The following is a 27,587-nucleotide window of genomic DNA, read 5'->3' as shown; positions in this document are numbered from 1 at the left end:
ACATTCATGGGAGGGAAAAAACAGACACACACAATTCTCAAAGCAAGAAAAGGCACATCAAGGTGCAGTGTTGCCAAAGGCTTTTGTTTGGGGGGGGGGAGGGAGGGAGAAAGGTGATGAGGACACATGGGGAGGGGGGGCTCGCCTGATTTTACAGCCAGCGAATCCTCTAGCCCAGAGGGTCTCCCAAACGTGGCTGCTTTGAAGACTTGTGGACTTCAACTCCCAGAATTCTGCCTGGCTGGGGAATTCTGGGAGTTGAAGTCCATGATTCTTAAAGTGGCCAAATTTGGGGGAACTTCCCCCCACCTCCCCAATTCGCTCTAGACTGCAGGGACCCTCTGCTTTCTCGGAGTGTCATTCGAAGCAGCAAAGAAATACATTACTGTAACGCACTCTACATGGGGCTGCCCTTGAAGAGTGTTCGAAGACTTCAGTTAGTCTAGAACGCAGCCGCGCGAGCGATTGTAGGTGCACCCAGGTACACCCACGTCACACCTATCCTCCGCGAGCTGCACTGGCTACCCATTAGTCTCTGGACCCGCTTCAAGGTGCTGGTCGTTACTTATAAAGCCCTACATGGCATCGGACCTGGGTACCTGAGAGACCGCCTCCTGCCGATCACCTCCCAAAGACCGATTAGATCTCACAGGCTAGGTCTCCTCCAGATTCCATCCGCCAGCCAATGTCGATCCCCCGGGGGACAGCCTTCTCTGTTGCAGCTCCAGCCCTTTGGAACGACCTCCCCGTGGAGATCTGGACCCTTACTACCCTCCCGGCCTTCCGCAAAGCCACCAAGTCCTGGCTGCTCCAGCAGGCCGGGGGGCTTGTGAAACATCCAGCCCCACGGAAATTGTGAATGTTGTGTATTTTAAAGTGTTGTTTTGTTTATTTATCCCCTTCCCTTGTTTATTGTAAGCTGCCCGGAGTCCTTCGGGAGTGGGCGGCATACAAAACCAATAAACTCAAACTCAAACTCACACATTGGATTTTGGGTGGGTGGGCTGTGGGGAGTGGGGGAGGCAGATCACTCGTGTCCCAACATCACCGTGGCTATCAACATCCTTCTTCCTGCATCCTACCAGCGATTCGCATCTGGTCTGGCCACACCCCTGCGCTGGGACGCAGAAAATTTGGTTGGGTTCTTCTATCAACCCCACAGGCCCTCTGCTCTCTCCCAGTCACTTGGCCAACGCTCCCATAATCCCCAGCCAGCTCCTTGGGGAAAGTGACCCAGAGACTTGTGTACGGGTGTGCGATTCAGGATAACGGAGTTGGAGAGACGAGGGCGTAGACGGACGTCGGAGGTGAGCCGCTTGGAGGTTGGCCACACCCCCGCCAATAATTTGGGGTCTTGTTCAGTCCAGATCCCCACCGCAGCCACCAGATGGTTTCCGTTTGTGACCCCGGAGTGATGCTCAGGAGCAGCTGTCCTTCTGCAGGTCGAGGAGGAGCTGGTAGAGCTTCCTTGTCACGGCCACCTGAGATGTGGAAGCAATCCAAGGTTAAGTGGCTGCTGCTGGGTGAGGAGGAGAAAGCAAGGGATTGCTAGATTGGCTGGGAAACTGTCACAGAAGGTAGAGAATGAAGATCACCGGACTCCAGCAGCAAGCAATAGCAATAGCAGTTAGACTTATATACCGCTTCATAGGGCTTTCAGCCCTCTCTAAGCGGTTTACAGAGTCAGCATATCGCCCCCAACAACAATCCGGGTCCTCATTTTACCCACCTCGGAAGGATGGAAGGCTGAGTCAACCCTGAGCCGGTGAGATTTGAACCGCCGAACTGCAGCTAACAGTCAGCTGAAGTGGCCTGCAGTACTGCACTCTAATAGTGTTGAAGCAGCCATAGTTTGCCCCAATGTCATTCCCTTTGGAGCCGTGGGTCCCAGATTTTGAACTACCGTATTTTTCGGAGTATAAGATGCACCAAGATTTTGAAGAGGGCCAATTTTCTGCAAAAAACAGGGCATGCATACGCTCTGGGAGGCTTGTAGAATGTTCCTGGGGGCTCCTATGGGGCAAAAATGAGCAACAAATGGTCCATTTTTCACTCGTTTTTGCCCTCCCCAGCCCCCAGGAGCACTTTGCAGGCCTCCCAAACCCTCTGCACATCCATTTTTGTGAAGGTTTCGGGAGGCCAAAAATGCTGTATTCAGTGTATAAGATGCACCCAGATTTTCACCCTATTTTTTTGGGGGGAAAGGTGCGTCTTATACTCCGAAAAATATGGTAAGTTAGCCCATCTGAGCCTTCTAAGATAAGATAACCTTTATTGTCATTTTTTACTGGGGGCACACAGGCACACATTAAAAATGAAATTGTGTTACATATAGCAATAGCACTTACAACTTATATACCGCTTCCCAGTGCTTTCCAGCCCTCTCTAAGTGGCTTACAGAGTCAGCCTCTTGCCCCCAATAATCTGGGTCCTCATTTTACTGACCTCAAAAAGATGGAAGGCTGAGTCAACCTTGAGCTGGTTGGCATCGAACCGCTTGCAGTGAGCAGAGTCAGCCTGCAATACTGCACTCTAATCATTGCGCCACCACGCCCCTTCCTTCCTTCCTTCCTTCCTTCCTTCCCACCCTCCCTCCCTCCTTCCCACTTAGCAACAGCATTTAGAATTGTATACCGCTTCAGGACTTCTACAGCCCTCTCTAAGCCATTTAGAGTCAGCCTATTGCCCCCAACAATCTGTGTGTGTGTGTGTGTGTGTGTGTGTGTGTGTGTGTGTGTGCATACTTATAAATACATATAAATGTTAATCACCGTCCATCTTGAATATTTAGTGGAAAGAAGAGACTTTAGGAGTTCACAAGGTTGATGCTGTATGGAACAAAACTGTGACCGAATCTGGATGTTGTGCTTTGGATACCCTGAAGCCCCCTCCCTGAAGGTAAGAAGGAGAACGGGTTGTGAAGAGGACGAGTAGCATCCCAGACAATCCCGGGGACCCTGCTGAAGCATCGCTTATGTGCCGTGTCCTTGACGGTAGGGGAGTGAACTGCCAATGATCTTTTCTGCTGTCCTCACCACTCTATGCACTGCCTTCCTGTCTGAAGCAGTGATGCTTCCAAACCAGAGAGTAATGCCGTATGGCAGGATGCTCTCGGTTATAGAAAGTGGTAAGGACAGTGAGAGGAAGATGTACTTTTCTCACGTGACACAGAAAATGCAAGTACTGTTGTGCCCACTTCACCAGGGTCTTGCAAATGTTGAGTGACCAAGCCAGCCTACTCATTAGCTGCACACCCTATGCTCACAAGTCCAACCTCAGGGGCATTTCTTTCTCTCTAAGGTGGCCTTTCTGAGGAAAATGAGATTTAAAAAGATGGGGCTGAAACCCTCCCCCCCCACCTGTACCTGGTAGGCCTCCGCATCCTGCAGCCTCTTATGGACAGGGTTGAGTTTATCCAAGGACATCTGAGCGTGCACCTTGATCTCCAACAGGGTGGGCAGGGGCCGGCAAATCTTTGGGGTGAGAAAAGCAGAAAGAGAAAGGGGAACATAAATGGTTCGAATCGGCGGCAGCCCCTCTTGATCCTGAACAGCCGCAATGTAAGTCCCTGACTTACAACCATTCGTTTAGTGACGGTTCAAAGATACAGGTTGTCCTTGAGTTATGACCACAGTTGAGCCCAAAGTTTATGTTGCTAAGTGAAAACATTTGTTAATTCAGTTTGGCTCCTTACAACTTTTCTTGCCAAAGCTGTTATATGAATCATTGCATTTGTTAAGTTAGTAACAGGGGGTTGGACTAGAAGACCTCCAAGGTCCCTTCCAACTCTGTTATTCTATTCTATTCTATTCTATATTCCAATATTTATTCTAATCCATTCTTTATTCTATTCTATTTTATTCTTTATTCTATTTTATTCTTTATTCTAATTCTATTCTAAATTTTATTCTACATTCCAATATCTATTCTGTTCTATTCTGTTCTAAATTTTATTCTATATTCCAATATCTATTCTATTCTATTCTATATTCCAATATTTATTCTATTCCATTCTTTATTCTATTCTATTTTATTCTTTATTCTAATTCTATTCTAAATTTTATTCTATATTCCAATATCTATTCTATTCAATTCTGATTGATTGAGGTTGTGTCTCTCTCCTCTTTCGGGATGAGATTCCATTACACCCGGAGATGCCATGCTACAAGACAGCCTGATTCCCAGGCTGCCAGAAGGAGTTTAACCCCCTTACCTGTCCATCTTTAAAATAGACGAGGTGGAGGACTTCCACTGCAGAAGGAATCACCTTCCCGGCTTTCTCGGTCCCTCCTAGAGACCAACACTCCACCTCCTGGCCAGCCTCAGGAGCCGGCTCTTCCTCCAGGGCCATGAGGTCCATGCATGGGAAGCCTGCAGAGAACCAGGAGAGGCGAGGTTGGAAGGAACACCTGGCTTAGGACAGATGGGTAGATGCTTGTGACGGACAGCACCTGTCTCATCCAGCAGATTCTCCTCCTAGCCAGCCAACTGTCCAAGAAAGGCGACGAGTCTCTGATGACCCAGGACAAGGCATGAAGGTCACACAGCCAGCTGAGAGGTCAAACTCCCTTTTAATGCTCCAAATCAGGTAGGAGATGGTAGGACAGGAGAATAGGGTAGGAGAGAGTAGGGTAGGATGGTAGGATAGCAGGGATGAAATCCTCCTCGTTCGGCCGATTGCCATTGGTTCTCGGAATGGGAAGGGACGATTGTCATTGGTTCTCGGAATGGGAAGGGATGATTGCCATTGGTTCTCGGAGTGGGAAGGGACGATTGTCATTGGTTCTCGGAATGGGAAGGGACGATTGTCATTGGTTCTTGGAATGGGAAGGGACGATTGCCATTGGTTCTTGGAATGGGAAGGGACGATTGCCATTGGTTCTCGGAATGGGAAGGGACGATTGTCATTGGTTCTCGGAATGGGAAGGGACGATTGTCATTGGTTCTTGGAATGGGAAGGGACGATTGCCATTGGTTCTCGGAATGGGAAGGGACGATTGTCATTGGTTCTCGGAATGGGAAGGGACGATTGTCATTGGTTCTCGGAATGGGAAGGGACGATTGCCATTGGTTCTCGGAATGGGAAGGGACGATTGTCATTGGTTCTCGGAATGGGAAGGGACGATTGCCATTGGTTCTCGGAATGGGAAGGGACGATTGTCATTGGTTCTCGGAATGGGAAGGGACGATTGTCATTGGTTCTCGGAATGGGAAGGGACGATTGTCATTGGTTCTCGGAATGGGAAGGGACGATTGTCATTGGTTCTCGGAATGGGAAGGGACGATTGCCATTGGTTCTCGGAATGGGAAGGGACGATTGCCATTGGTTCTCGGAATGGGAAGGGACGATTGCCATTGGTTCTCGGAATGGGAAGGGACGATTGCCATTGGTTCTCGGAATGGGAAGGGACGATTGCCATTGGTTCTCGGAATGGGAAGGGACGATTGCCATTGGTTCTCGGAATGGGAAGGGACGATTGTCATTGGTTCTTGGAATGGGAAGGGACGATTGCCATTGGTTCTCGGAATGGGAAGGGACGATTGCCATTGGTTCTCGGAATGGGAAGGGACGATTGCCATTGGTTCTCGGAATGGGAAGGGACGATTGCCATTGGTTCTCGGAATGGGAAGGGACGATTGCCATTGGTTCTCAGAACCGGTAGTAAAAAAAAGCTTCCGACAATCGCACGGATCAGCTGTGAGCTGGGTGATCATTGGAAGCTCTTTTTCTCGCTTTTTAAAGCATTTTTTTCCCTGCCTGTTCGTCCAAACCGGCAAGAAAAAAATGCTTTAAAAAGTTTTTTTTTAAAAAAAGGGTTCCATGACTATCAGCTGTGCAATGTGAAGGTGGGAACCTCCCCCCCCCCCCTCCACTTTTTAAAGATTTTTTTTTTACTACCTATTTCCACCCAAACTGGTATTTTAAAAATGCTTTTAAAAAGGGGAAGGGGGAGAGAAGGTTCCCACAATCGCACGGCACAACTGAAGCTTTTTTTTTTAACTTCTCAAAGCATTTTTTTTTATTACCGGTTTGGGCGAATCGGTAGTAAATAAAATGCTTCAATTTTTTTTAAAACAGTTGGCCACGCCCACCCAGTCACATGACCCACCCACCCCCACCAAGCCACCCCCAGAGAACCAGTGGCAAAAAAAAATTGCATTTCACCACTATAGGATAGGGATAGGGTAGGATGGTATGGAATAGGAGGATGGGATAGGCTATGGTAGGGGAGGGTATGATCGGAGGTTGGGATAAGCTAGGAAAGGATGGGATGGGGAACGATAGGATAGGAGAATAGGATAGTAGAAATACACCGAAGGGAGGAGCAGAGGGAAAGAAGAGGGAGGGGTAGAGAGGGTGGGAGAGAGGATCGGAAGGAGAGATGGAAGGGAGGGAGTGTATTGGGAGAAAGGAGTGATAGAGGGGGGAGGGGAAGTAGGAGAGGGGAATGTTGGAGGGGAGAAAGGAAAGTTGGAGGGGGGTGAAAGAAAGGGTGTATGGAGGGTTGAAGTGGTATATTGGTTTTGTATTTTGTGGAGTATTTTTGACAAGGATGGCTGTGTTTATTGCTCAATGTTATATGGCCCCAGTCATGCACAGTATATATGTGACTGTATGAAATGAAAATGAAAAATGAAAATAAAACATATTTGAAATGGAGAATAGGGTAGGGTAGGGTTATAGGTGAGAGAATAGGTTAGGATAGTATAGAATAGGAGGTTAGGATAGGTTATGGTAGGGCAGAGTAGGGTATGATAGGATAAGATAGGATAGGAGAATAGAGTAGGGTAATAGGATACGGTAGTATAGTATAGTATAGTATAGAATAGGAGGATAGGATAGGATAGCAATAGCAATAGCAGTTAGACTTATATACCGCTTCATAGGGCTTTCAGCCCTCTCTAAGCAGTTTACAGAGTCAGCATATTGCCCCCAACAACAATCCGGGTCCTCATTTTACCCACCTCAGAAGGATGGAAGGCTGAGTCAACCCTGAGCCGGTGAGATTTGAACAGCCGAACTGCAGAACTGTAGCCTGCAGTGCTGCATTTAACCACTGCGCCACCTCGGCTCTTAAGGATAAGATAGGATGGGATGGGACGGGACAGGATAGGACAGCTGGCTGGGGAATTCTGGGAGTTGAAGCCCACCCAATCTTAAAACTGCCAAGGTTGGACACCCCATTGGGGGTGCTCAGTGGGTTTAGCTCCTCCAGGTAGTCCCACCACCTCAATATCACAACTCTTCTTCCCCTCAAGCACTCGACATCTCTGCTAAGGAAATCCCCGCCTTTCCAAGACCCCAGGAGGTCAGGTAGGCCAAGAGACTCTGAGACCGGTTGGCTACTTAGGTGAGGTTGAAGGTGACCGGCTGCCTCACCTGCTTCATCCCACAGTCTGTAGACCACTTTCTTTCCAGGCAAGGTGGTCTTCTCTGGGTCTTCGGTCACTTTCAGCCTTGGAGACCCGTTGACTTCAACCAGCTAAAGACGGAGCCAAAGGCAACAGGTTAAGAGGCTGAACCTCGTTCGGGGCCACCTGCTCCCAGGTATGTAGGACATTGCCCTACAGGTGGGAGGGCTGGCACATACATTTAATCAATAAATGCAATTGGAAGTCCTTGAGTTCGATTGGTTCCCTGCAGACGTTTCGTTACCCAACTAGATGCCAGCACTGAGGATGTTACCTAGCTAGGAAATGAAACGTCTGCAAGAAAACCGCCAAGCTCGGAGAGCACCAAGGAGTCCATTGGCCTCCTCCTCCTCCCTGCACACCCTACTCCCTTCTAGCACTGATTCAATTACCTAGTTGGGTTATGAAACGTCTTCAAGAAAACCACCAAGCTCAGAGAGCACCAAGGAGTCCATTGGCCTCCTCCTCCTCCTCCCTGCACACCCTACTCCCTTCTAGCACTGATTCAATTACCTAGTTGGGTTATGAAACGTCTTCAAGAAAACCACCAAGCTCAGAGAGCACCAAGGAGTCCATTGGCCTCCTCCTCCTCCTCCCTGCACACCCCACTCCCTTCTAGCACTGATTCAATTACCTAGTTGGGTTATGAAACGTCTTCAAGAAAGCCACCAATCTCAGAGAGCACCAAGGAGTCCATTGGCCTCCTCCTCCTCCTCCATGAACACCCCACTCCCTTCTAGCACTGATTCAATTACCTAGTTGGGTTATGAAACGTCTTCAAGAAACCCACCAAGCTCAGAGAGCACCAAGGAGTCCATTGGCCTCCTCCTCCTCCTCCATGAACACCCCACTCCCTTCTAGCACTGATTCAATTACCTAGATGGGTTATGAAATGTCTTCAAGAAAACCACCAAGCTCAGAGAGCACCAAGGACCCTACAGTCCTCCTCCTCCTCCTCTCCACAAACCCCTCTCCCTTCTAGCACTGATGATGATCCCTAGTTGGGTAATTTACTACATAAATTCCTCCTCCCTTTCAACTCCTCCTCCTCCTCCTCCTCCATAAACCCCGTACTAACCTGGGGTCTCCAGGCATATTTGCAGAGCCCCGTCTTCAGAGCCTTGCCAAAGAATTCAAAGTGGGGCCCCTGTCTGACCTCTGCAGGGATGATGTTCCACAGGGAGGGGGCCAACACCAAGAAGGCCCTTTTCCCTGGTCACCCCAGCTCAGTGATGGAAAACCTTTTTGGCACCATGTGCCCAAACTGGAATGCGTGTGCCGGAGCACCGGAAACCTGAAGACTGGCTGGCGTGTGCATGCACATGTGGGAAATCCGAAGACCAGCTGGCCGGCGCATGAATGCGCCGGCCAGCTAGTCTTCGGATTTCCCACATGTGCATGCACACGCCAGCCAGTTGTTCTTCGTGTTTCCTGCACGCGCATGCACAGGCCAGCCAGCGGGTCTTCGGGTTTCCCGGGAGCGCCAGAAGCGAGGGGGCCCATGGGGGGAGGTTTGGGAATTCTGGGAGTTGAAGAGCCACAAGTCCTAAAGAGGCCATTGTTCCCCACCTCTGCTCTAGAGGGTTGAGCCGTCTCCCCTGCCCCACGGCAGGGATCCTGGCCTGCAATGGCAGCCCTAGAGAAGCAATCTGGCTTTTGCCTCCCCCGAAGAGCACCTCCTCTTTCACCCCAGGCCAAAAGGCTGTTCCCGTGGGGCAGAGTTTCAAAGTTCAAAGTTTAATAGCATTTGTATGCCCCCCAATCCCGTAGGACTCCGGGCAGCTAACAATACAAATAAATCAAAAGGAATAGAAAAAAGAAGAGATAGATTTAAAAACACACTATGCACTCCGTTCCAAGTGGGGCTGGACCATATTTTGGGGTCGAGCCCCAGGCCTGCCGGAACAGCCAGGTTTTAGTGGCCTTACGGAAGGCAGGGAGAGAGTGGGAAGGGTCCGGAGGGGTTGGTTACCTTGTAGACGCAGCCCAAGGTAGTCTGAAGGGGACAGGTCACCAGGTGTGTCCCCACGCCAATCATATCGATTTCATTTCCCTGCAGGGAGCACAGCAAAACCAAGAGAGGAACTCCTGAGCCCAGGTTTACGGGTGGATGACACACAGACAAAACCTCACAACGTCACACAAATCAAGAGCGGGCTTTTGAACCTCAAATTCAGATCAACCTGTTGTGGCCCACCAGTGGCCAACGGAGCTGGCAGCAGATTCGGAGAGTGAGGAGGCTGGGGAGGGACATGGGCCAGTCCTGGAGTCTGGGGAAGGCTCTGAGGAGGGCTCTGTGTCGGAGGCAGAGAGGGGGCCAGGGCTGTCCGACAGTTATCAGCTGCCTTCGGAGTCGGAGATCGGTGAGGCAGAAGAACAGCTGGAGCCTGTTCCCAGTGTGCTCATGCGCAGAGCTGCCAGATGAAGGGAACAGCTAAAGAACAGGGGTCGACTTGGGAGTAAGGCCACAGGGGGACGGTGAATGGCCCCTCCCAGATGACATAAAAGAGGAGCGAAAGGGGAGTGGAGTTTGCAGGAGACAATTAGTTCGCCTCATTGATTCGTGATTCTCCGAGACTCCTGGCCAAGTTTTGCAGATATCATCCTGGCAGCTCTCCAAGCCAGATGAGGTCTGTGACTGTAAATCCTCCCTTGAAAGACTTTGCTGGATGGGAATGAGCAGAATTCAGAGACAATTAATAAAAGGGGGTTTTGTCGGGACCAGGAGTTTGCTTCAGGGTCCCAGGAAGCCTCAGTCAGAACACAACCCTCTATTTATTAGATGAGTAGCTTTCATCGTTCTCACCTCATATAGTCCTCAACTTACAACCATTTGTTTAGTAATTATTCAAAGTTACAACAGCACTGGAAAAAAATCTTACAACTTTTTTTCCACACTGCTGTTGGCAGCATCCCTCATTTCACCCACCTCGGAAGGATGGAAGGCTGAGTCAACCCTGAGCCGGTGAGATTTGAACCGCCGAACTGCAGTCAGCTGAAGTAGCCTGCAATGCTGCATTTAACCACTGCGCCACCTCGGCACTTCCCCCTGTGTTCTAGCATGTGACTTTTAATCTTTATATTGCTAATATTTTTTTCTCGTTTACTTATTTCATCAATTTTTATACAGCATTTCCCCCCACCCCACCCCATGCCAAGCGGCATCGGTGTATCCTCACCTCTCGAGACAATTCTTCCAAGCTCTGTTCGCTGACATCGTTGCTCACTGTGATGGGGATCGTCTCGAACCAAGGAACCTGGAAACTAGAAGGCAACAGTAAAAATATTGGGTTTCTGCCATCCAGGAGACGAGCACAAGAGACGAGCTGAAGGACAGAGAATGGAAGTAGTGATCTTCCTCCCATATTTGGGCATACCGGGGGTTGTGAAAATCTAATGTATGTATGTATGTATGTATGTATGTATGTATGTATGTATGTATATGATAAAGGAGGAGAACCTTGTGGCTTAGTGGTTAACACATCTGCCTAATATGTAATACAGCCCAGGTTCGAATCCCAGTAAGGGTATGGCTAGCTGATGAGAGCTAAGTAGCTTGAAATAGATCTATACTAGTCTCCCTTTATTTATTTATTCATCAGCACAAATACAACACAAATGTAACAAAGGCAACAGTAAAAAATATTGGGTTTCTGTCTGGATGGTCTCTTGTGATGAGCCGATGGACAGAGAATGGAAGCAGTGAGCTTCCTCCCATATCTGGGCATACCAGAGGTTGTGACTTTAAATATATACCTATTTCCCTGGCTCAGCTGATAAAGGAGGAGAACCTTGTGGCTTAGTGGTTAACACAACTGCTTAATATGTAATACAGCACAGGTTCAAATCCCAGTAAGGGTATGGCTAGCTGATGAGAGCTAAATAGCTTGAAATAGATCTATACTAGTCTTCCTTTATTTATTTATCAACACAAATACAACACACACACACACACACACATTCCCCTTTTTTATTATTATTTTATTATTTATTATTCCCCTTTGGATTTTGTAATGTAATTTTTCTGAATAAAGTAGTGCAAGAAAGGAAATAGCAGTTTGTAAAAGAAAAAAAGTTAAGACCACAATGTTATTACAGGCAGTCCTTGACTTATGACCACAATTTATGTTGCTAAGTGAGGCAGTCATTAAATGAATGTTGACCTCTCTTGCCAAAACAATTAAGGGAATCGCTTCAGCTGTTAAGTTATATAAGATACACCAAGATTTCAAAGAGGTAAGTAAGAAAAAAATGTTTTTGCCTTCCTCCAGCCCCCAGGAGCCCTCTGCAGGCTTCAGCAGGGCTGGGAGAAGGCAAAAACGCAAGTCATTTGTGTAAAAAACGGACCATTTTTTTGCAAAAACAGGGGGATTTTTCCCTTCTCCCAGCCCTGCTGAAGCCTGCAGAGTGCTCCTGAGGGTTGGGGAAAGGCAAAATACAGATTTAAAAGTAGATGGAATAGATGAGCTAAAAGAAATGTAGCCCCCGCAAAAAAGATGATTAAAAATTTGGATGAGGGTGAAAGAAGTGAGATAAAGGAGAACGAAAAGAAAAGGTGAAATGAAATATTGTATGAAAGCACTTTAATCATATGTATGAATAGTAGAATTACATAAGTTGGACTATTGTTCTATACGCGGTGTAAGAGATAAAAATTACTTTTGAATGTATGCTACGAATGTAGTAATGTAATGAATATTAGCATGCGAACTGTAAAGTGGGAAAATCAGCTCGTACTAAGAGTAGGATTACAAGAAGTGAAGGATTGGAGAAAACAATACATACATTAAAATAAAATGTCATTAATCATGAAAAGCTAGAGAAAGATCATGACTGACATATTGAAATATTGAAAAAGGAAAAAAAAAGGAAAGATTGCGTCCTTGATTACCATAATGATAAGGCAAGGGGTGGGGAGGAAGAGGGCTAAAATAGAGGTAGAAATATGAGGGGAGAAATAGTAAAAATTGATATTAAGAGGACAGGAAGTAGGGTAGAATTATGAGAAGGTTTAGAAATGAAAGTTGACAGTAGAAAATATGCGTTAGCAGAATCAAGAATGAAAATAAACTGTATTTATTAAGAATAATATTGTTATGATTAGATGCATTGAAATGTATGAAACTCAGGAACCAAACCATTCACAAAATGAGATGTATAAAATAAAATAAAATAACTAAGAAAACCCGATACTTTTTCAAGCCAAAGCCACAAACTCTCACGTAGTTGGTTCATGTAAAACAAGTTCTCATAGTTTTGGGAACCGTCTGCTTCAAGTCCGCACCTATGGTGATGTCCTTGAACAGATTTCAGGCTTTCCCAGCCTTCATTCAGCAGAATCATAGAAGTTTTGTTTCCCCATCTAACCCATTCGAGAGCAACGCCTCCTACCTCTTACTCCAGGGCTGTCAAACTCCAGATGCGTCTCACACACACTGGCCACACCCACGCCCAGTTTAGCGAAGGTGGGGTGGGGTGGGAGTTCCAATGCGTCATGTGACGCTGCCATGACGATATGAGTTTGACCCCCCCTGTCTTACTCTAATGGCAAATTGAAACCAAGAGACCCTTAGCTGCCAATGTTTCATCCTTGGCCCCTTCCGGGAGTCACCCCTAACAACTCCCCACCCAACTCACTGCTTACTACAGGTCCGAAAGATGTGCCGGATCTCCACCGACTGCTTGGCCAGATCTCCGCTGTCCAGCCGCACCCCGATGGCTCGGTATCCCAGCTGGTTCAAGGCCAGGGCGACGGCGCAAAAATTGGGGATGCCACTCCTGAGAAGATCAAAGTATCCGTCAAGCTCTCCTCAGGGATCGTGCCTGATGATGCCATTCTTGCATTGTTCTTTACAGTTAGTTCTTGAGTTACGACCACCAAGGAGCCCCAAGTTTCTGTTGCTAAGCGAGATGGTTTTTTTAATTTAAAAAATGTATGTTTGGAGAAACTATTCGCAGGACCTCTGCCTTAAGGTAACATTTCTTAAAATGTTACTACTCTGTCTGATATTGTGCTCAACAGCAGATTTACACCGTTTCCTTTTCCTGCATTGTTCTAAAAAAAAAAGAAAGTGGGGGAGAAACTTTCCCCTTTTTCCTTTTAAAAGTGTGCAAAAGTATTATGGAGTATTTACATGGGAGTTCCTGATGGATTTTCAACAGGGCTCTGTAAGAAGATTCAAATAAGATACACCCACCAACAAAGACAGAGCAATCCCCTTCCCACTCCCTTCGAGCACTGATGATGTTCCCTAGTTGGGTAATGAAACGTCTGCAAGAAAACCACCAGGCTCAGAGAGCATCAAGGACTATCACGTTCGAAACTGAGCTACGAATATTCTCTTCTAGCAGATCCCAAGGAGCATATATGGAAGACTTCCCAGTCAATTATTGTCCTATGGCAGTGGTTCCCAAACTTGGCAACTTTAAGACTTGTGGAGTTCAACTCCCAGAATTCTCCAGCCAGCTCTGCTGGCTGGAGAATTCTGGGAGTTGAAGTCCACAAGTCTTAAAGTTGCCAAGTTTGGGAACCACTGTCCTATGGAATCCGATCCATTCACTATCTATGAGACATTCATTCATCTCAAGATCTTCAGCCAGATCTCATCCCTTGACAGCTAAGTCTTGAGTCTTACAGAAATGGTTCATCATTGCCTTCTTCTAGCTTTGGTCTTCAGGATTCCTTCGTGGTCTCCCCTCCGAGGTTTGACATTCCCCCCCTTCCCTGCTTAGCTTCTGGATCCAGCCAAGGATGACCAGGCCAGTCCCACCCCAAATCTCATCCCACTCCAAGATTCCACCCCAAAATGGGGCTTTCAGCCTTCCTTTTCCTTACCTCATGACACAGTAGGTGTCCACCAGGCCTTGGAAGTTGTGAGGGTAGGCGATGGCGTAGGACATGAAGGCTGCCCGCTCTCCGCAGCTCACCTTCTCCGGCGGGATGTGGAGTAACTGGCACACTTGGGTCAACCACTTGTCCACTAAAGTTGGAAAGTCCATGGGTTCCTTCCCAGTCAGGGGCAGCAGGCTCTACTGGGGAAGAGAGAGAGACTGCACAACCACATCTCAAGGTGCCCCAGTACTTCAGCCACCATCTGAAGAGTCTGGGATTTCTTGAAATATACTTTTTTTATTTTCCACTTTCATAACATATAATCACATGTATACTATTACGTAGCCAATATCCTATTGTATTAAGTAGTAATTACATCAGTTCCTCTTGTCATCAACACCCAGAAAGATAAAAACCCATTATTAGCTTTTCTGCTCTCCATACCCCTCTTTCTTCTACCTCTCTCCTACCTCCTTTCTTCCCTCCATCATCCTTTTCTACTCTACTTCCCCTTCTTTTCTCCTTCTCCTCTCTCTTCATTCCACTCCTCCTTATCCTCCTCATCTTCCCCCCTTACCCTCTCTCCTATCCCTCTCTTCCCATCTTTCTTCTCTCCTCTGTTTCCCACTCTTCCTCTCATTGGTGTATTTCCGCTTCTGAGCAAACTCCATTCTATGATGATGGTATTTATGCTTCCCTATCAATATACTTAACATATCTTAGTTTTAAAGAAAAAATAAGAGAAGACAGTATACATGTGCAATCATATTACTTTAAAATCTAACACCCCTCGTCAAACCTAATATTCATCCCCCCAACCCCCCCCCCAGCCTTCCCTCCCCCAACTTCCCAGAACCCATACACGGTATAAATCTTTAACAAAAACAGTCTAGAATATATTTGAAAAAAGAATAGAAAATTGATAACATCTTTACATTGAGCTTAGCTCCTCCTTGCTAGGCTAACTTTAAACAATTTATATCATTCCTGATCTTAATCTTAGTCTGGGATTTCTTAATACTATATTTTCCAATTCTTAACTTGCCTGTGTTTTTCTGTCCCGCCCTTTTCCTCAACACCAAGCAGTAAATAATAATCCAATAAAAAAGTACCAACTCAGTTAAGAACAAACTAATCAAGGAATCGCTGAGAACACAACACCACTGACAGGGCAAGTCACTTATACATAAACAGAGGAAACCCCCACTCCTTCTAGCACTGATGATGTTCCCTAGCTGGCTCATGAAATGACTGCAAGAAAAGAAACAATATCAGAGAGCACTGGGAGGGAGGGAGGGAGGGAGGGAGGGAGGGAGGGAGGGAGGAAGGAAGGAAGGAAGGAAGGAAGGAAGGAAGGAAGGAAGGAAGGAAGGAAGGAAGGAAGAAGAGAGGGAGGGAGGGAGATATCATTGTTGATGTTACCTAGCTGGGTCATGAAACATCTGCAAGAAAACCAGCAAGTTCAAGGAGAAGGGAGGAAGGAAGGAAGGAAGGAAGGAAGGAAGGAAGGAAGGAAGGAAGGAAGGGAAAAAGAAGAAGAGAGGGAGGGAGGGAGATATCATTGTTGGGGTTAACTATCTGGGTCATGAAACATCTGCAAGAAACCACCAAGTTCAGAGAGCACCAAGGAGAGAGAAGGAAGGAAGGAAGGAAGGAAGGAAGAAAATAACATCTGCAAGAAAAGCTCAAAGAGACCACGTAGTTCAATCCTGGCCTATCTTCTCTTCTACTGATGCTGTCTAGGTCTATCTTCAATAGTCTTTAGATCCAGAGAGAAACCTTTCTCTCAACATAGGAAATAACTGAATTTCCAGCTTCTCCCCCTCCTTTAATTATCAAGGGAGGCAAGAATCCTTCGTGATTTAATTAAGTTTTCTTGCTCTGTTTGCATTTAGCTTGGCATCAAGCCGAGATGGAGAGTCCCCCCCAATGCACATTACAGGCTGGGTGTCTCTATCGTGTGACAGGCACCCATCTGTGGTATTAATAGTGCGACAAAGAGCCATCAAAGCATCCTGGAGCCCATTCATTGAACTACAGCACATTATGGGAACCCAGTGATGGCTTTGCGTCATCCCAGCATTTAGCTTCTTGGCCGAATCCCCTGCCCAGGGTAGAAGAAACCAGTTCTTGGAAAACAATAAAGGAAGCCAGTTTCAAGCAATTTAACAGAATCACAGAGGGACCTTGGAGGTCTTCTAGTCCAGCCCCCCTGCTCAATCAGGAGAGCCCGTCCCATTTCAGACAAATGGTTGCACAAACTCTTCTTCCAGTGTTGGAGCATTCACAACTTCTGGAGGCAACTTCTGTTCCACTGGTTAATTGTCCTCACTGTCAGGAAATTTCTCCTTAGTTCTAGGTTGCTTCTCTCCTTGATTAGTTTCCATCCACTGTTTCTTGTCCTGCCTTCGGGTGCTTTGGAGAATAATTTGACCCCCTCTTCTTTGGGGCAGCCCCTCAAACACTGGAGCGTGAAACTCTGTGGAATCCTACAAATTCATCCTGGACTAGATCCAGAGAGAAAATCTTGGCCTTTTCCTGGAGAAATGTCGTAAAAGACCCAACACATGTGTTACGACTGTTTACAGTCACTTTCTCCTTGGTTTACAGAATAACAGAGTTGGAAGGGCCAAACTGCCTCTTCTTTCTGGCAATTTAGTCACAGTGATTTTTTGGGGGACCTTCTCTTGCCCCCCCCCCCCCCCGGAATACTAACCTGTGTGTTGACGTCATCCATAGAGGTGAAGGAGGAGACGTAGGAATGAGCCAAAGTTCCCAGAGTTGGAATCCCGTAGAGTTTCCCGGCCAGGACGTTGCTGGTGAAATCAAAACCTGGGAAAAGATAAATTTGGGAGACGGGAGGTGAGAATGAGGAGAGGGAGGAGAGGCGCTTAGGCAGGACTTCCAAGGACTTCCCTTCACTAGCCTTCGGTAGAACCGCTTGGGTTCAGGCTTCATAGATGGATCCAGGCAATCCTCGACTTACGTCCATTCATTTAGTGGCCGTACAATGCCACAAAAGCACTGAAAAAAAGTGGTTTATGATCACTTAAGGGAGAGAGAGGGAGAGACGGAGAGGGGGCAGAGAGAGGGAGAGAAAGAGAGAGGGGAAGTGAGGGAGAAAGGGAGAGAGGAAGGGAGGGAGAGGGGGGAAGGGGAAAGAAAAGGTGAGAGGGGGCGAGAGAAATGGTGAGAGAAGGGGAGAGGGAAAGGGAGGGAAAGAGAAGGAGGAAGGGAGAGGGATGAGAGAAAGAGGGAGAAATGGAGAAAGGGGGAGTGTGGGGAGAGGGAGAAAGGGAAAGAGAGGGAGGAAGGGAGGGAAGGGGGAAAGAGGGAGGGAAAGAAAAGGAGAGAGGGGGTGAGAGAAATGGAGAGAGAAGGGGAAAGGGAGGGAAAGAGAAGGAGGGAGAGGGATGAGAGAAAGAGGGAGAAATGGAGAAAGGGGGAGTGTGGGGAGAGGGAGAAAGGGAAAGAGAGGGAGGAAGGGAGAAGAGAGGGAGGGAAAGGAAAGGAGAGAGGGGGCAAGAGCAATGGTGAGAGAAGGGGAGAGGGAGGAAGAGGGGAAAGGGAGGGAAAGATAAGGAGGAAGGGAAAGGGGTGAGAGAAAGATGGAGAAATGGAGAAAGAGGGGAAGTGTGAGGGAGAAAGGGAGAGAGAAGGAGAAAGGGAGGGAGAGGGGGGGAAGAGAGGGAGGGAAAGAAAAGGAGAGAGGGGGTGAGAGAAATGGAGAGAGAAGGGGAGAGGGAGGGAGAGGGGAAATGGAGGGAAAGAGAAGGAGGAAGGGAGAGGGGGGAGAGAAAGGGGGTGAGGAGAGGGAGAAAGGGAAAGAGAGGGAGGGAGGGGGAAAGAGAGGGAGGGAAAGGAGAGAGGGGGCAAGAGAAATGGAGAGAGAAGGGGAGAGGGAGGGAGAGGGGAAAGGGAGGGAAAGAGAAGGAGGAAGGGAGAGGGATGAGAGAAAGAGGGAGAAATGGAGAAAGGGGGAGTGTGGGGAGAGGGAGAAAGGGAAAGAGAGGGAGGAAGGGAGGGAGGGAGAAGAGAGGGAGGGAAAGGAAAGGAGAGAGGGGGCAAGAGCAATGGTGAGAGAAGGGGAGAGGGAGGAAGAGGGGAAAGGGAGGGAAAGATAAGGAGAAAGGGAAAGGGGTAAGAGAAAGAGGGAGAAATGGAGAAAGAGGGGAAGTGTGAGGGAGAAAGGGAGAGAGAAGGAGAAAGGGAGGGAGAGGGGGGAAGAGAGGGAGGGAAAGAAAAGGAGAGAGGGGGTGAGAGAAATGGAGAGAGAAGGGGAGAGGGAGGGAGAGGGGAAATGGAGGGAAAGAGAAGGAGGAAGGGAGAGGGGGGAGAGAAGGGGTGAGGAGAGGGAGAAAGGGAAAGAGAGGGAGGGAGGGAGGGAGGGAGGGAGGGGGAAAGAGAGGGAGGGAAAGGAGAGAGGGGGCAAGAGAAATGGAGAGAGAAGGGGAGAGGGAGGGAGAGGGGAAATGGAGGGAAAGAGAAGGAGGAAGGGAGAGGGGGGAGAGAAAGGGGGTGAGGAGAGGGAGAAAGGGAAAGAGAGGGAGGGAGGGAGGGGGAAAGAGAGGGAGGGAAAGGAGAGAGGGGGCAAGAGAAATGGTGAGAGAAGGGGAGAGGGAGGGAGAGGGGAAAGGGAGGGAAAGAGAAGGAGGAAGGGAGAGGGGGGAAAGAGGGAGAAATGGAGAAAGAGGGGGAGTGTGGGGAGCAGGAGAAAGAGGGAGGAAGAGAGCGGGAGTGAGGGAGAAAGGGAGAGAGGAAGGGAGAGAGAGGGGGAGGGGGAGAGAGAGGGAGAGAAAGAGAGGGGGAGGGAAAGAAAAGGAGAGAGAGGGCGAGAGAAATGGAGAGAGAAGGGGAGAGAAAGAGGGAGAAATGGAGAAAGCAGGGAAGAGAGGGGGAGAGAGAGAGAGAGAGAGAGAGGGAGAGACATTCTGTAGCCATGCCCATTCCCCATGAACGCAGTTTTAGCCTTCCGCTGGAGCTGAGCTCATCGTCTGGTCCACCTGCTGGGGCTGAGCTAAGGCCTCCCACCACCGCCGCCTTCGGGAGGAGAGTCGCAAACGGGACCTTACCGCCCACGTAGCAGTACTTGGATGCCGAGAGACCTCCGTCCAGGCCCTGAGCCCGGCGCAGACCCATCTCCATCAGCTTCTTGCCAGGGCCAGCTGCGAGGCGGAAGCGGGCGGCGTTTGTGGCCACCAGACTGCAGAAGAAAACCCCATTGGGGAAGGTCAGGCCTGCCGAAACTTAAAACCGCTGAGTAAAAACGATGCCCGGCTCCATTTTGTTGAGAAAGGCATCGTTTTATTAGGGGCCAAGTGCATTGCAGTAGTGCAAAGCCAGAACTGAAAATCGCCCACCAAAATCCCTACGTTCAACTTTTCCCACCCTTAACCGTTTCCCATGGCCCAGCCCTCCTTCAACCAAGGAGGTACAGCGAGATCTTTTCATAATAGCAATAGCAGTTAGACTTATCTACCGCTTCGTAGGGCTTTCAGCCCTCTCTAAGCGGTTTACAGAGTCAGCATATCGCCCCCACAGTCTGGGTCCTCATTTCACCCACCTCGGAAGGATGGAAGGCTGAGTCAACCCTGAGCCGGTGAGATTAGAACCGCTGAACTGCAGATAACAGTCAGCTGAAGTGGCCTGCAGTACTGCACCCTAACCACTGCGCCACCTGAGCCGGTGAGATTAGAACCGCTGAACTGCAGATAACAGTCAGCTGTAGTGGCCTGCAGTGCTGCACCCTAACCACTGCGCCACCTCGGCTCTTAACAATGAGTTCAAGCCAAGGTTGGAGTGTGACTCCCTCCTTTTTCCAGCCAAGTGACCTTGAAGCAGGGTCTCAAGGAGATACAGCAGCTACTTTCGATTTCCCAAGCCTTCCGCCGTTCATCCACCCTCCCCAGAGTTCAAGGCAGCGAAACTCCGCAAACTCAAGGTGGCGTCCTAGCCACCCACCTATTACAGAGCACGAAAGCAGTTAAGGGCGGTGCAAGGACTGGTTGCATTTTAAATGTTCGTTTACAGTCCTTTCTTTCCTAATGCACCTGAAAGTTTGGCATAAAACGATGCACCACCTAAGCTTTGAAAGAGCATTTACAGAGCCTGGTGGCTTCGATGGGCTGGACGAGCTAACCTTTCACCTCCAAAATATCCTGTGGAAATCTATATATATAGGGATCCTTTACGACTCAATCTACAAAATCTATTTATTTTGCCATGTTCAAGTAGTGTCTATTGGAGGTGGGGAGCCTTTGAGAGCTGCAGGCAAGCAAACTTCATTTTAATGTATGCTGATTAATGTACATTCAAAGGGACAATAGAGTTATTGTGACAATAGTTATTATTCTATTCTATATTTCTATTCTTTTATTCTAATCTATTCTGTATTCTATATTTCTATTCTATATTTCTTTTCTATTCTATATTTCTTTTCTATTCTATATTTCTTTTCTTTTCTATTTTATAATGATCTATTCTATATTTCTTTTATTTTATTTTCTATTCTATAATTCTATTCCTATATTTTTCTTTTCTATTCTATATTTCTATTCTATTCTATTTTCTATTCTTTCTATATTTCTTTTCTTTTCTATTCTATAATAATCTATTCTATTCTATATTTTCTATTCTATTCTATAATTCTATTCTATTCTATTTTATTCTATTTTTCTTTTCTATTCTATATTTCTATTCTATATTTCTATTCTTTCTATATTTCTTTTCTCTTCCATATTTCTTTTCTTTTCTATATTTTTATTCTATTCTATTTCTTTTCTATTCTATATTTTTATTCTATTCTATATTTCTTTTCTATTCTTTTCTATTCTATATATTTTTTTATTTTCTATTCCATTCCTGTTGTTTTTATTTATATACTACTAAAACTATTCTTCCTGTAACCCTTAACTGAGGGAAACAGTGCATTGTAGGACATCAATTTTTGAGCCAAGGTACTTCAAACGGGACAGAGCTTATAGAATTTGTCCAAAATTTGGGATCCAGGACTTTTGTGGAATTTGTTACCTTTATTCAGCAAACCTTGAAATATCAACCTCAGATCCATTTGGGGGAAAACTGTTCAATTTCCCAAGAAAATAGATGCCCAATATCGCAACTTTGAAAAAGTTTTCGGAATGGGCCGGAGTGATTCACATTCAAAAGGGGTCATTTCGAACTGGGAAGGTTTTAAAGTCGAAAATATTCTACGCTATTCTATTCTATGGCTTTAGAGCAGTGTTTCTCAACCTTGGCGACTTTAAGTCCTGTGGATTTCAACTCCCAGAATCCCCCAGCCAGCATAGCTGGCTGGGGAATTCTGGGAGTTGAAGTCCACAGGACTTAAAGTCGCCAAGGTTGAAAAACACTGCTTTAGAGCCAAGACAGGAAGTTTGTTGTTGTTGGGGATGGGAACACGTCAAACCTCCCGGGTTCCACATACAGACTCACCTGGCGTAGTTCACCAGGCAGAGCAGGGTGGTCTCCATAAGCTGGACCACCAACAAGGGACCCCTGACCTGGAGTAACGGCACCTGGATGAGCAGAATCAAGGAAGAGAAGCTGGGAGGTGAGACATTCTCCCCAAGGCTCTGGGACTTGTAGCCAGAAGGTCCCTTGGGGATGAGCTTCAGAACACACAAGCCTTCTGGGTTAGTTGTGGGCTGGTTGAATTTAACCATCCTTCCTTCCCTTCCTCTCATCCTCCCATCCCTTCTCCTCCCTTCATTTCCTTCTTCTTTCTTTTCCACCCTCTCCTTTAATTCCTTCCCCTCTCCCCTTTCATCCCTTTTCATGCCTTCTCCCTCCTTCCTTCCCCCAGTCTCTCCTGCCTTCCTTCCTTCTCTTCCACTATTCTTCCTTCCCACCCTTCCTTTCCTCCCCTTCCCCCCTTCTTCCTCCCATTCCATCCTTCCTTCTCTCCCTCCCTCCCCACATTTCTTCCTTTCCTCCCTCCCTCCCTCCCTTCCTACCCACCCACTCTTCCTTCCCTCCTTCTATTCCTTCCGTCCTACCCACATTTCTTCCTTTCTTCCCACCCTTCTTCCTCCCATTCCATCCTTCCTTCTCTCACTCACTCCCCACATTTCTTCCTTTCCTCCCTCCCTTCCTACCCACCCACTCTTCCTTCTCTCCTTCTATTCCTTCTGTCCTACCCACATTCCTTCCTTTCTTCCCACCCTTCTTCCTCCCTTCATTCTCTCCCACATTCCTTCCCCTCCATCCCTCGCCTCCTTCCATTCCTTCCTTTCTTCCTCCCTCTCTCCTCTCTATTCCTTCCCTCCCATCCACTTCTTTCTTTCTTTCCTTCCTACCCACCGTCCTTCTATTCCTTCCTTCCTCTTCCCTCTTCCTTCCATCCTCCCCACATTCCTTCCTTTCCTCCTACCCTCCTTCCTCCATTCCTTCCGTCTCTTCCCTCCTTCCAATTCCTTCCTCCCTCTGTCCTCTTTCTCCCTTCTCTATTCCTTCCTTCCTTCCCACCCTTCCATCCTTCCCAACCACCCTTTCCTCCCTCCTTCTTTCCTACCCACCCATCCTTCATTTCCTCCTTCTATGCCTTCCTTCCTCCTCACATTCCTTCTTCCTCCCTTCATTCCCTCCCACATTCCTTCCTCCCCTCCATACCTCCCATCTCTTTCCTCCTTCCATTCCTTCCTCCCTCCCTCTCTCCTCTATTCCTTCCCTCCCTCCCACACTTCCTTCCATCACTTCTTCCCTCCCTCCTTCCTTCCTTCCCACTCTTTCCTTCCACCTTCCTTCCTTCCCCCTCCAAGGTAAGAAAAGGGCCAGCATTCCTTCCTGGGTCCTCTGAGCTCCTGCACGCTGCCCTTTCTCCCAGGAGACTGGCGGAAGCTGTACCCACCCTGGAGAAAACCACCGAGCCCTCTGGGGCAGACGAGATGGAGACCTCGGAGGCATCCACTGTGTGCAAGTACTCAAAGAAAGCTTCCTCGGTCGTCGCAGGAAGGATGGACTTCAAGTACTCGATATCTGAAACAAAGGAAAGCCAAGTAAGAGATCAAAGACACTTTCCCTTAAAAAAAGGGGGAAATTGGAAAATGGGAAATATTCCCTCGGAGGGAGAGGTAATTAAAAAAAAACATTAGTATCAACTCCCCTGCGTTATCATAGTAGAAAGGAGGTGGAGTGCATTCCACGCATAATGTCAGCTGAAGTCGGATCTCAGATTACTTCAGCAGGCTTGGGAGGGGTGCAACTCATAGGGGAATGTGATTGATGACACAGACAGAGGGGAGGGGAGGAACAGGGCTAAAGTTCAGGAGAAAAAAATCAAGCAAAGCACAGGCTTGCCTCTGAACAGATCTTGCCTAATGGATCACCTAATAAGTCACTGGTTTTGCACTAAAACCTTGACTCGATAATTGTGATTTAATTAGGGCATCGCTAGGAAATTTGACAATCAGACTGTGCAGAAATGAACAGATTGTTGGCAATTAAAGGGAAAGAATAATCGGAGTATTATAAGCTACAGGGATGTTTTTAATCATTGGATAGAAAATGAATATGGACAAAAACAAACAGGAAATTGAATAAATTGGGAAAGAGAACAGAATTGAAATAAAAGGCAATTGAAATGTAAAGGAAAATGAGAAGTAAACTTTATCCTCTTTTTAAAAATATTTTTATTCTTGTTAGGTATAACTACTGATTGTACTGTCATAGAGACTAACTTGATTTTGCACTTAATAACTGCAGCTAGACTGTTGGTGGTGCAATACTGGAAGAAGGAAGATTTGCCTACTATTCAAGAATGGACATTAAAAGTCACAAACCTAGCAGAGATGGCTAAAATATCTGCATATCTCAAGGACCACTCAAACGAGAAATATAAACTGGAGTGGAGAAGATGGATTGACTATACTCAAAATAAATATGGGACTAAGAAATTCCAGATAGTTTATGACTGAAGAAGCAAGGAATGATATAATCTGTTTAGAGTTAGCCTAACAAAAGAGGAGTTAAAGCTCAAATGAAAGATGATACCAACTTTCTTTTAGTTTGTCGTAGAATATGCTTGTTAAAGATTTATACCCTGTATTTGCTCTGGGAAGCCAGTTTTTAGACTTCTCAAATCCAGGTGGATTCAGTAGGAAGAGCTGGACCAAGGAAACCATAACCCACAAGGCCTCCCCTCCCCTCCCAGTTGGGCTGGAGGTCAGCCACCATCTATCCGGGATGCTTAAGGGAGATTTCCGTCCAAAGCAGGATTGGCCCCTTCCACCCCCACCCGGCCTCCCATCTCCTCCTCCCAAGCTGCCAGGAGCAAAAAAAAAATCTTGCAAGAATCCAATTCAGCATCTGAGGGCTGAACGCCCAAGAACTGGATGTCAAGTTTCCAAGCCTGAATAAAACCTGGATAAAGGAGAGAGAGTTGAAAAGAATAAATATGAGCAGGCTTCTTTTTAAAAAACAGACGCAGAAGCGGGTGAACAGGGAAACAGAATCTGCAGGAAATGTTCCTTGCTTAGCGCCAAGTCTATTTATGTTCTTGGATAAGAGATGGGTGGCGCATACATTTCATAACGGATAAAGGAAGCATCAATGAGAAAAGAATCGGGGAAACAAAGTCAGAGGGTAGCATCTGGAGAGATGAAAACTGCGGAGAAATTTGGGAGAAAAAAGATGGTTGCAGGATCCTAGAATTTGACAGTTGGGGGAGGATACAAACGGGCCCATTAATATATATATTATATATTATAGCCACAAGATTCTTCTCCTTATCAATAGATAGATAGATAGATAGATAGATAGATAGATAGATAGATAGATAGATAGATAGATAAGGAGAAGAATCTTGTGGCTTAGTGGTTAACACATCTGCCTAAGATGCAATACTGCCCAGGTTCGAATCCCAGTAAGGGTATGGCTAGCTGATGAGAGCTAAATAGCTTGAAATAGATCTATACTAGTCTCCCTTTATTTATTTATCAGCACAAATACAACACACACACACACACACGCACGCACGCACACACATACATACTTACAGGGTGTGGGGATTTTAGGAACTTAAGCCAATGTCCTGTTCTGGTGAACATTCTTACTTTTTAAATTGAGCTAAATAGCTTGAAATAGATCTATACTAGTCTCCCTTTATTTATCAGCACAAATACAACACACACACATACTTACAGGGTGTGGGGATTTTAGGAACTTAAGCCAATGTCCTGTTCTGGTGAACATTCTTACTTTTTAAATTTCCTTCCTGTGTGGTCCTTTATTCAGCACCATAGTAAACAGAATAACACGGCCCGGAAGGGACCTTGGAGGTCTTCTAGTCCAACCCCCTGCTTAAGCAGGGGATCTATTCCAGATGGTTATCTGGGCTTGATGGGAGGGATGCACATGATCATAGAAAGTATGATCATAGAATGGAATTCTGGGAACAGAATAGCCATGTTGGAAGGGACATTGTAGGTCATCTAGTCCAGCCCCCCACCCACCCAAGCAGGAAACCATTTCCGACAGATGGAAGTCCTGTCTCTTCTTGAAAGCCTCCAGGGATGAAGCTCCCACAACTTCCGAAGGGAAATTCTGTTCCATGGGTTGATTGGTCTCACCATCAGTAAATTGATCCTAGAGTTCTAGGTTGCTCTTCTGCCACATTAGACCCTTGATTGTACAGTAACAGTAGTAGAGTTAGAAGGGACCTCAAAGGTCATCTAGTCCAACCCCCTGCTCTTGCAAGAGACCTATGGTATTTCTGATAGATAGCTGTCCGGTCTCGTCTTGAAAACCTCCAGTGTTGGGACACTTCTGGAGGCAAGCTGTTCCACTAGTTAAAAGAATTACAGAATAATATTTGGAAGGGACCTTGGAGGTCTTCTAGTCCAACCCCCTGCTCAAGGAGGAGACCCTACACCATTTCAAACAGGTGACTGTCCAGTCTTCAAAACAACTTCTGGTGGCAAACTGTTCCACTGGCTAACGGTCCTGTCAGGAAGTTTCTCCTGAATTCGAGGTTGCTTCTCTCCTTGATTAGTTTCCACCCATTGTTTCTTGTCCGGCCTTTTGGTGCTTTGGGGAATAATTTAGAGCGGGACAGGAGCTGGAAGGGGACTTTGGAGGTCTTCTAGTCCAGCCTCCCGCTCAAGCAGGATAATCTATACGATTTCGGATAAGTGAGTGTCTAGTTTCTTCTTGCAAACTTTGTCTTAGGGTGCCCCCTCCCCCCAGTTAGGGAAAAGATCTGCTGGCTCAAGCACATCCCTGGATAGGAGACCACCAGGAGATCCCACCGCTGCTGCAGGGAAGACCCCTAGGGACAGGTGGGTTGACGCAAGGCGGGGGGGGGGGAGAAATCCCAGGTCCTTTTTGGGAACCTGGGGGGTCTTCTGTGACTCCCGAGGCTCAGCCATTCTCAGCCTCCCATCCGCCCCCCCAACCCATGGTCTTCAACCAGGCATCCGCAAGGGCTGGGGGGGGGCTTTTGGGGAGCCCAGGCTTCGTCTTAGGGTGCCCCCTCCCCCCAGTTAGGGAAAAGACCCTGCTGGCTCAAGCTCATCCCTGGATGGGAGACCACTAAGAGATCCCACCGCTGCTGCAGGGAAGATCCCTAGGCGCACGTGGGTTGACGCAAGAGTGGGGGGAGAAATCCCAGGTCCTTTTGGGGAACCTGGGGGTCTTCCGCGACCCCCGAGGCTCAGCCATTCCCAGCCTCCCATCCGCCCCCCCCTCCGTCCCCCAACCCATGGTCTCCAACCGGGCGCCCGCGAGGGCTGGGGGGCCCTTTTGGGGAGCCCCGCCTTGTCCCTAGGGTCCCCCTCCCGCCCCCCCAGACCCCCGAGCGGCGCCTCACCTGCGGGGCTGAAGCGGAAGGCGCGGAGGAAGGCCAGGCAGTCGTGCAGGCCGGCGCCCAGGGCGAAGGCGCCCTGGAAGGGGCAGCGGCGGAAGAAGAGCTCGAAGGCGGCTGGCTGGCGGTGTCTCCCTGCCCGCCAGTAGCCGTAGGCCATGGTGAACTGGTAGAGGTCGGTCAGCAGCACCAGCGAGCCCCGCCCGCCCTCCATGCCCTCCCTCCCCACCCGCCGCCCGCCCGCCCGGCTGGCTCTGCCCGGCTGGCTCTGCCCGGCTCTGCCCGGGGCACGCGGCGACCCAGGCGGCCGGAGGCCCCGCCCACCCCGCCGGGAAGCCACGCCCCCTCCTCCTCCGCCGGGGAAAGAGAGATTGCAGCGCTGGAGCGGAAGGGGCGGTTCCCGGGCAGCGCCAGCCGGGCGCCCGCGGGCCACCCCCAGCCAGAGGGAGGGAAGGGGAATACAGCAGAGAAAACAGAATGGGAACTAGAGAGAATAGAATGCCAATCGGAATGGAATGGAATCAG

General features: G+C 47.9%; 1 protein-coding gene across 1 annotated transcript; it reads right to left on the bottom strand.

The window, feature by feature from the left end:
* Nucleotides 1-952: 952 nt before the first annotated feature.
* On the bottom strand, nt 953-27,280 carry NAPRT (nicotinate phosphoribosyltransferase). Its single transcript, XM_032223308.1, has 13 exons — nt 27,069-27,280; nt 23,112-23,239; nt 21,698-21,780; nt 19,318-19,448; nt 16,962-17,077; nt 14,249-14,442; nt 13,051-13,191; nt 10,593-10,677; nt 9,386-9,466; nt 7,382-7,484; nt 4,214-4,371; nt 3,366-3,473; nt 953-1,481 (listed from the first exon to the last, which is right to left on the bottom strand). Exons 1-13 carry the CDS (start codon nt 27,274-27,276, stop codon nt 1,419-1,421), a joined length of 1,599 nt encoding a protein of 532 aa, XP_032079199.1. The 5' UTR covers nt 27,277-27,280; the 3' UTR covers nt 953-1,418.
* Nucleotides 27,281-27,587: the final 307 nt, after the last annotated feature.

This window comes from Thamnophis elegans, chromosome 8 (assembly GCF_009769535.1).
Source record: "Thamnophis elegans isolate rThaEle1 chromosome 8, rThaEle1.pri, whole genome shotgun sequence".
NCBI classification, from domain to species: Eukaryota; Metazoa; Chordata; class Lepidosauria; order Squamata; family Colubridae; genus Thamnophis; species Thamnophis elegans.
This window is presented reverse-complemented; position numbering and strand designations above follow the sequence as displayed.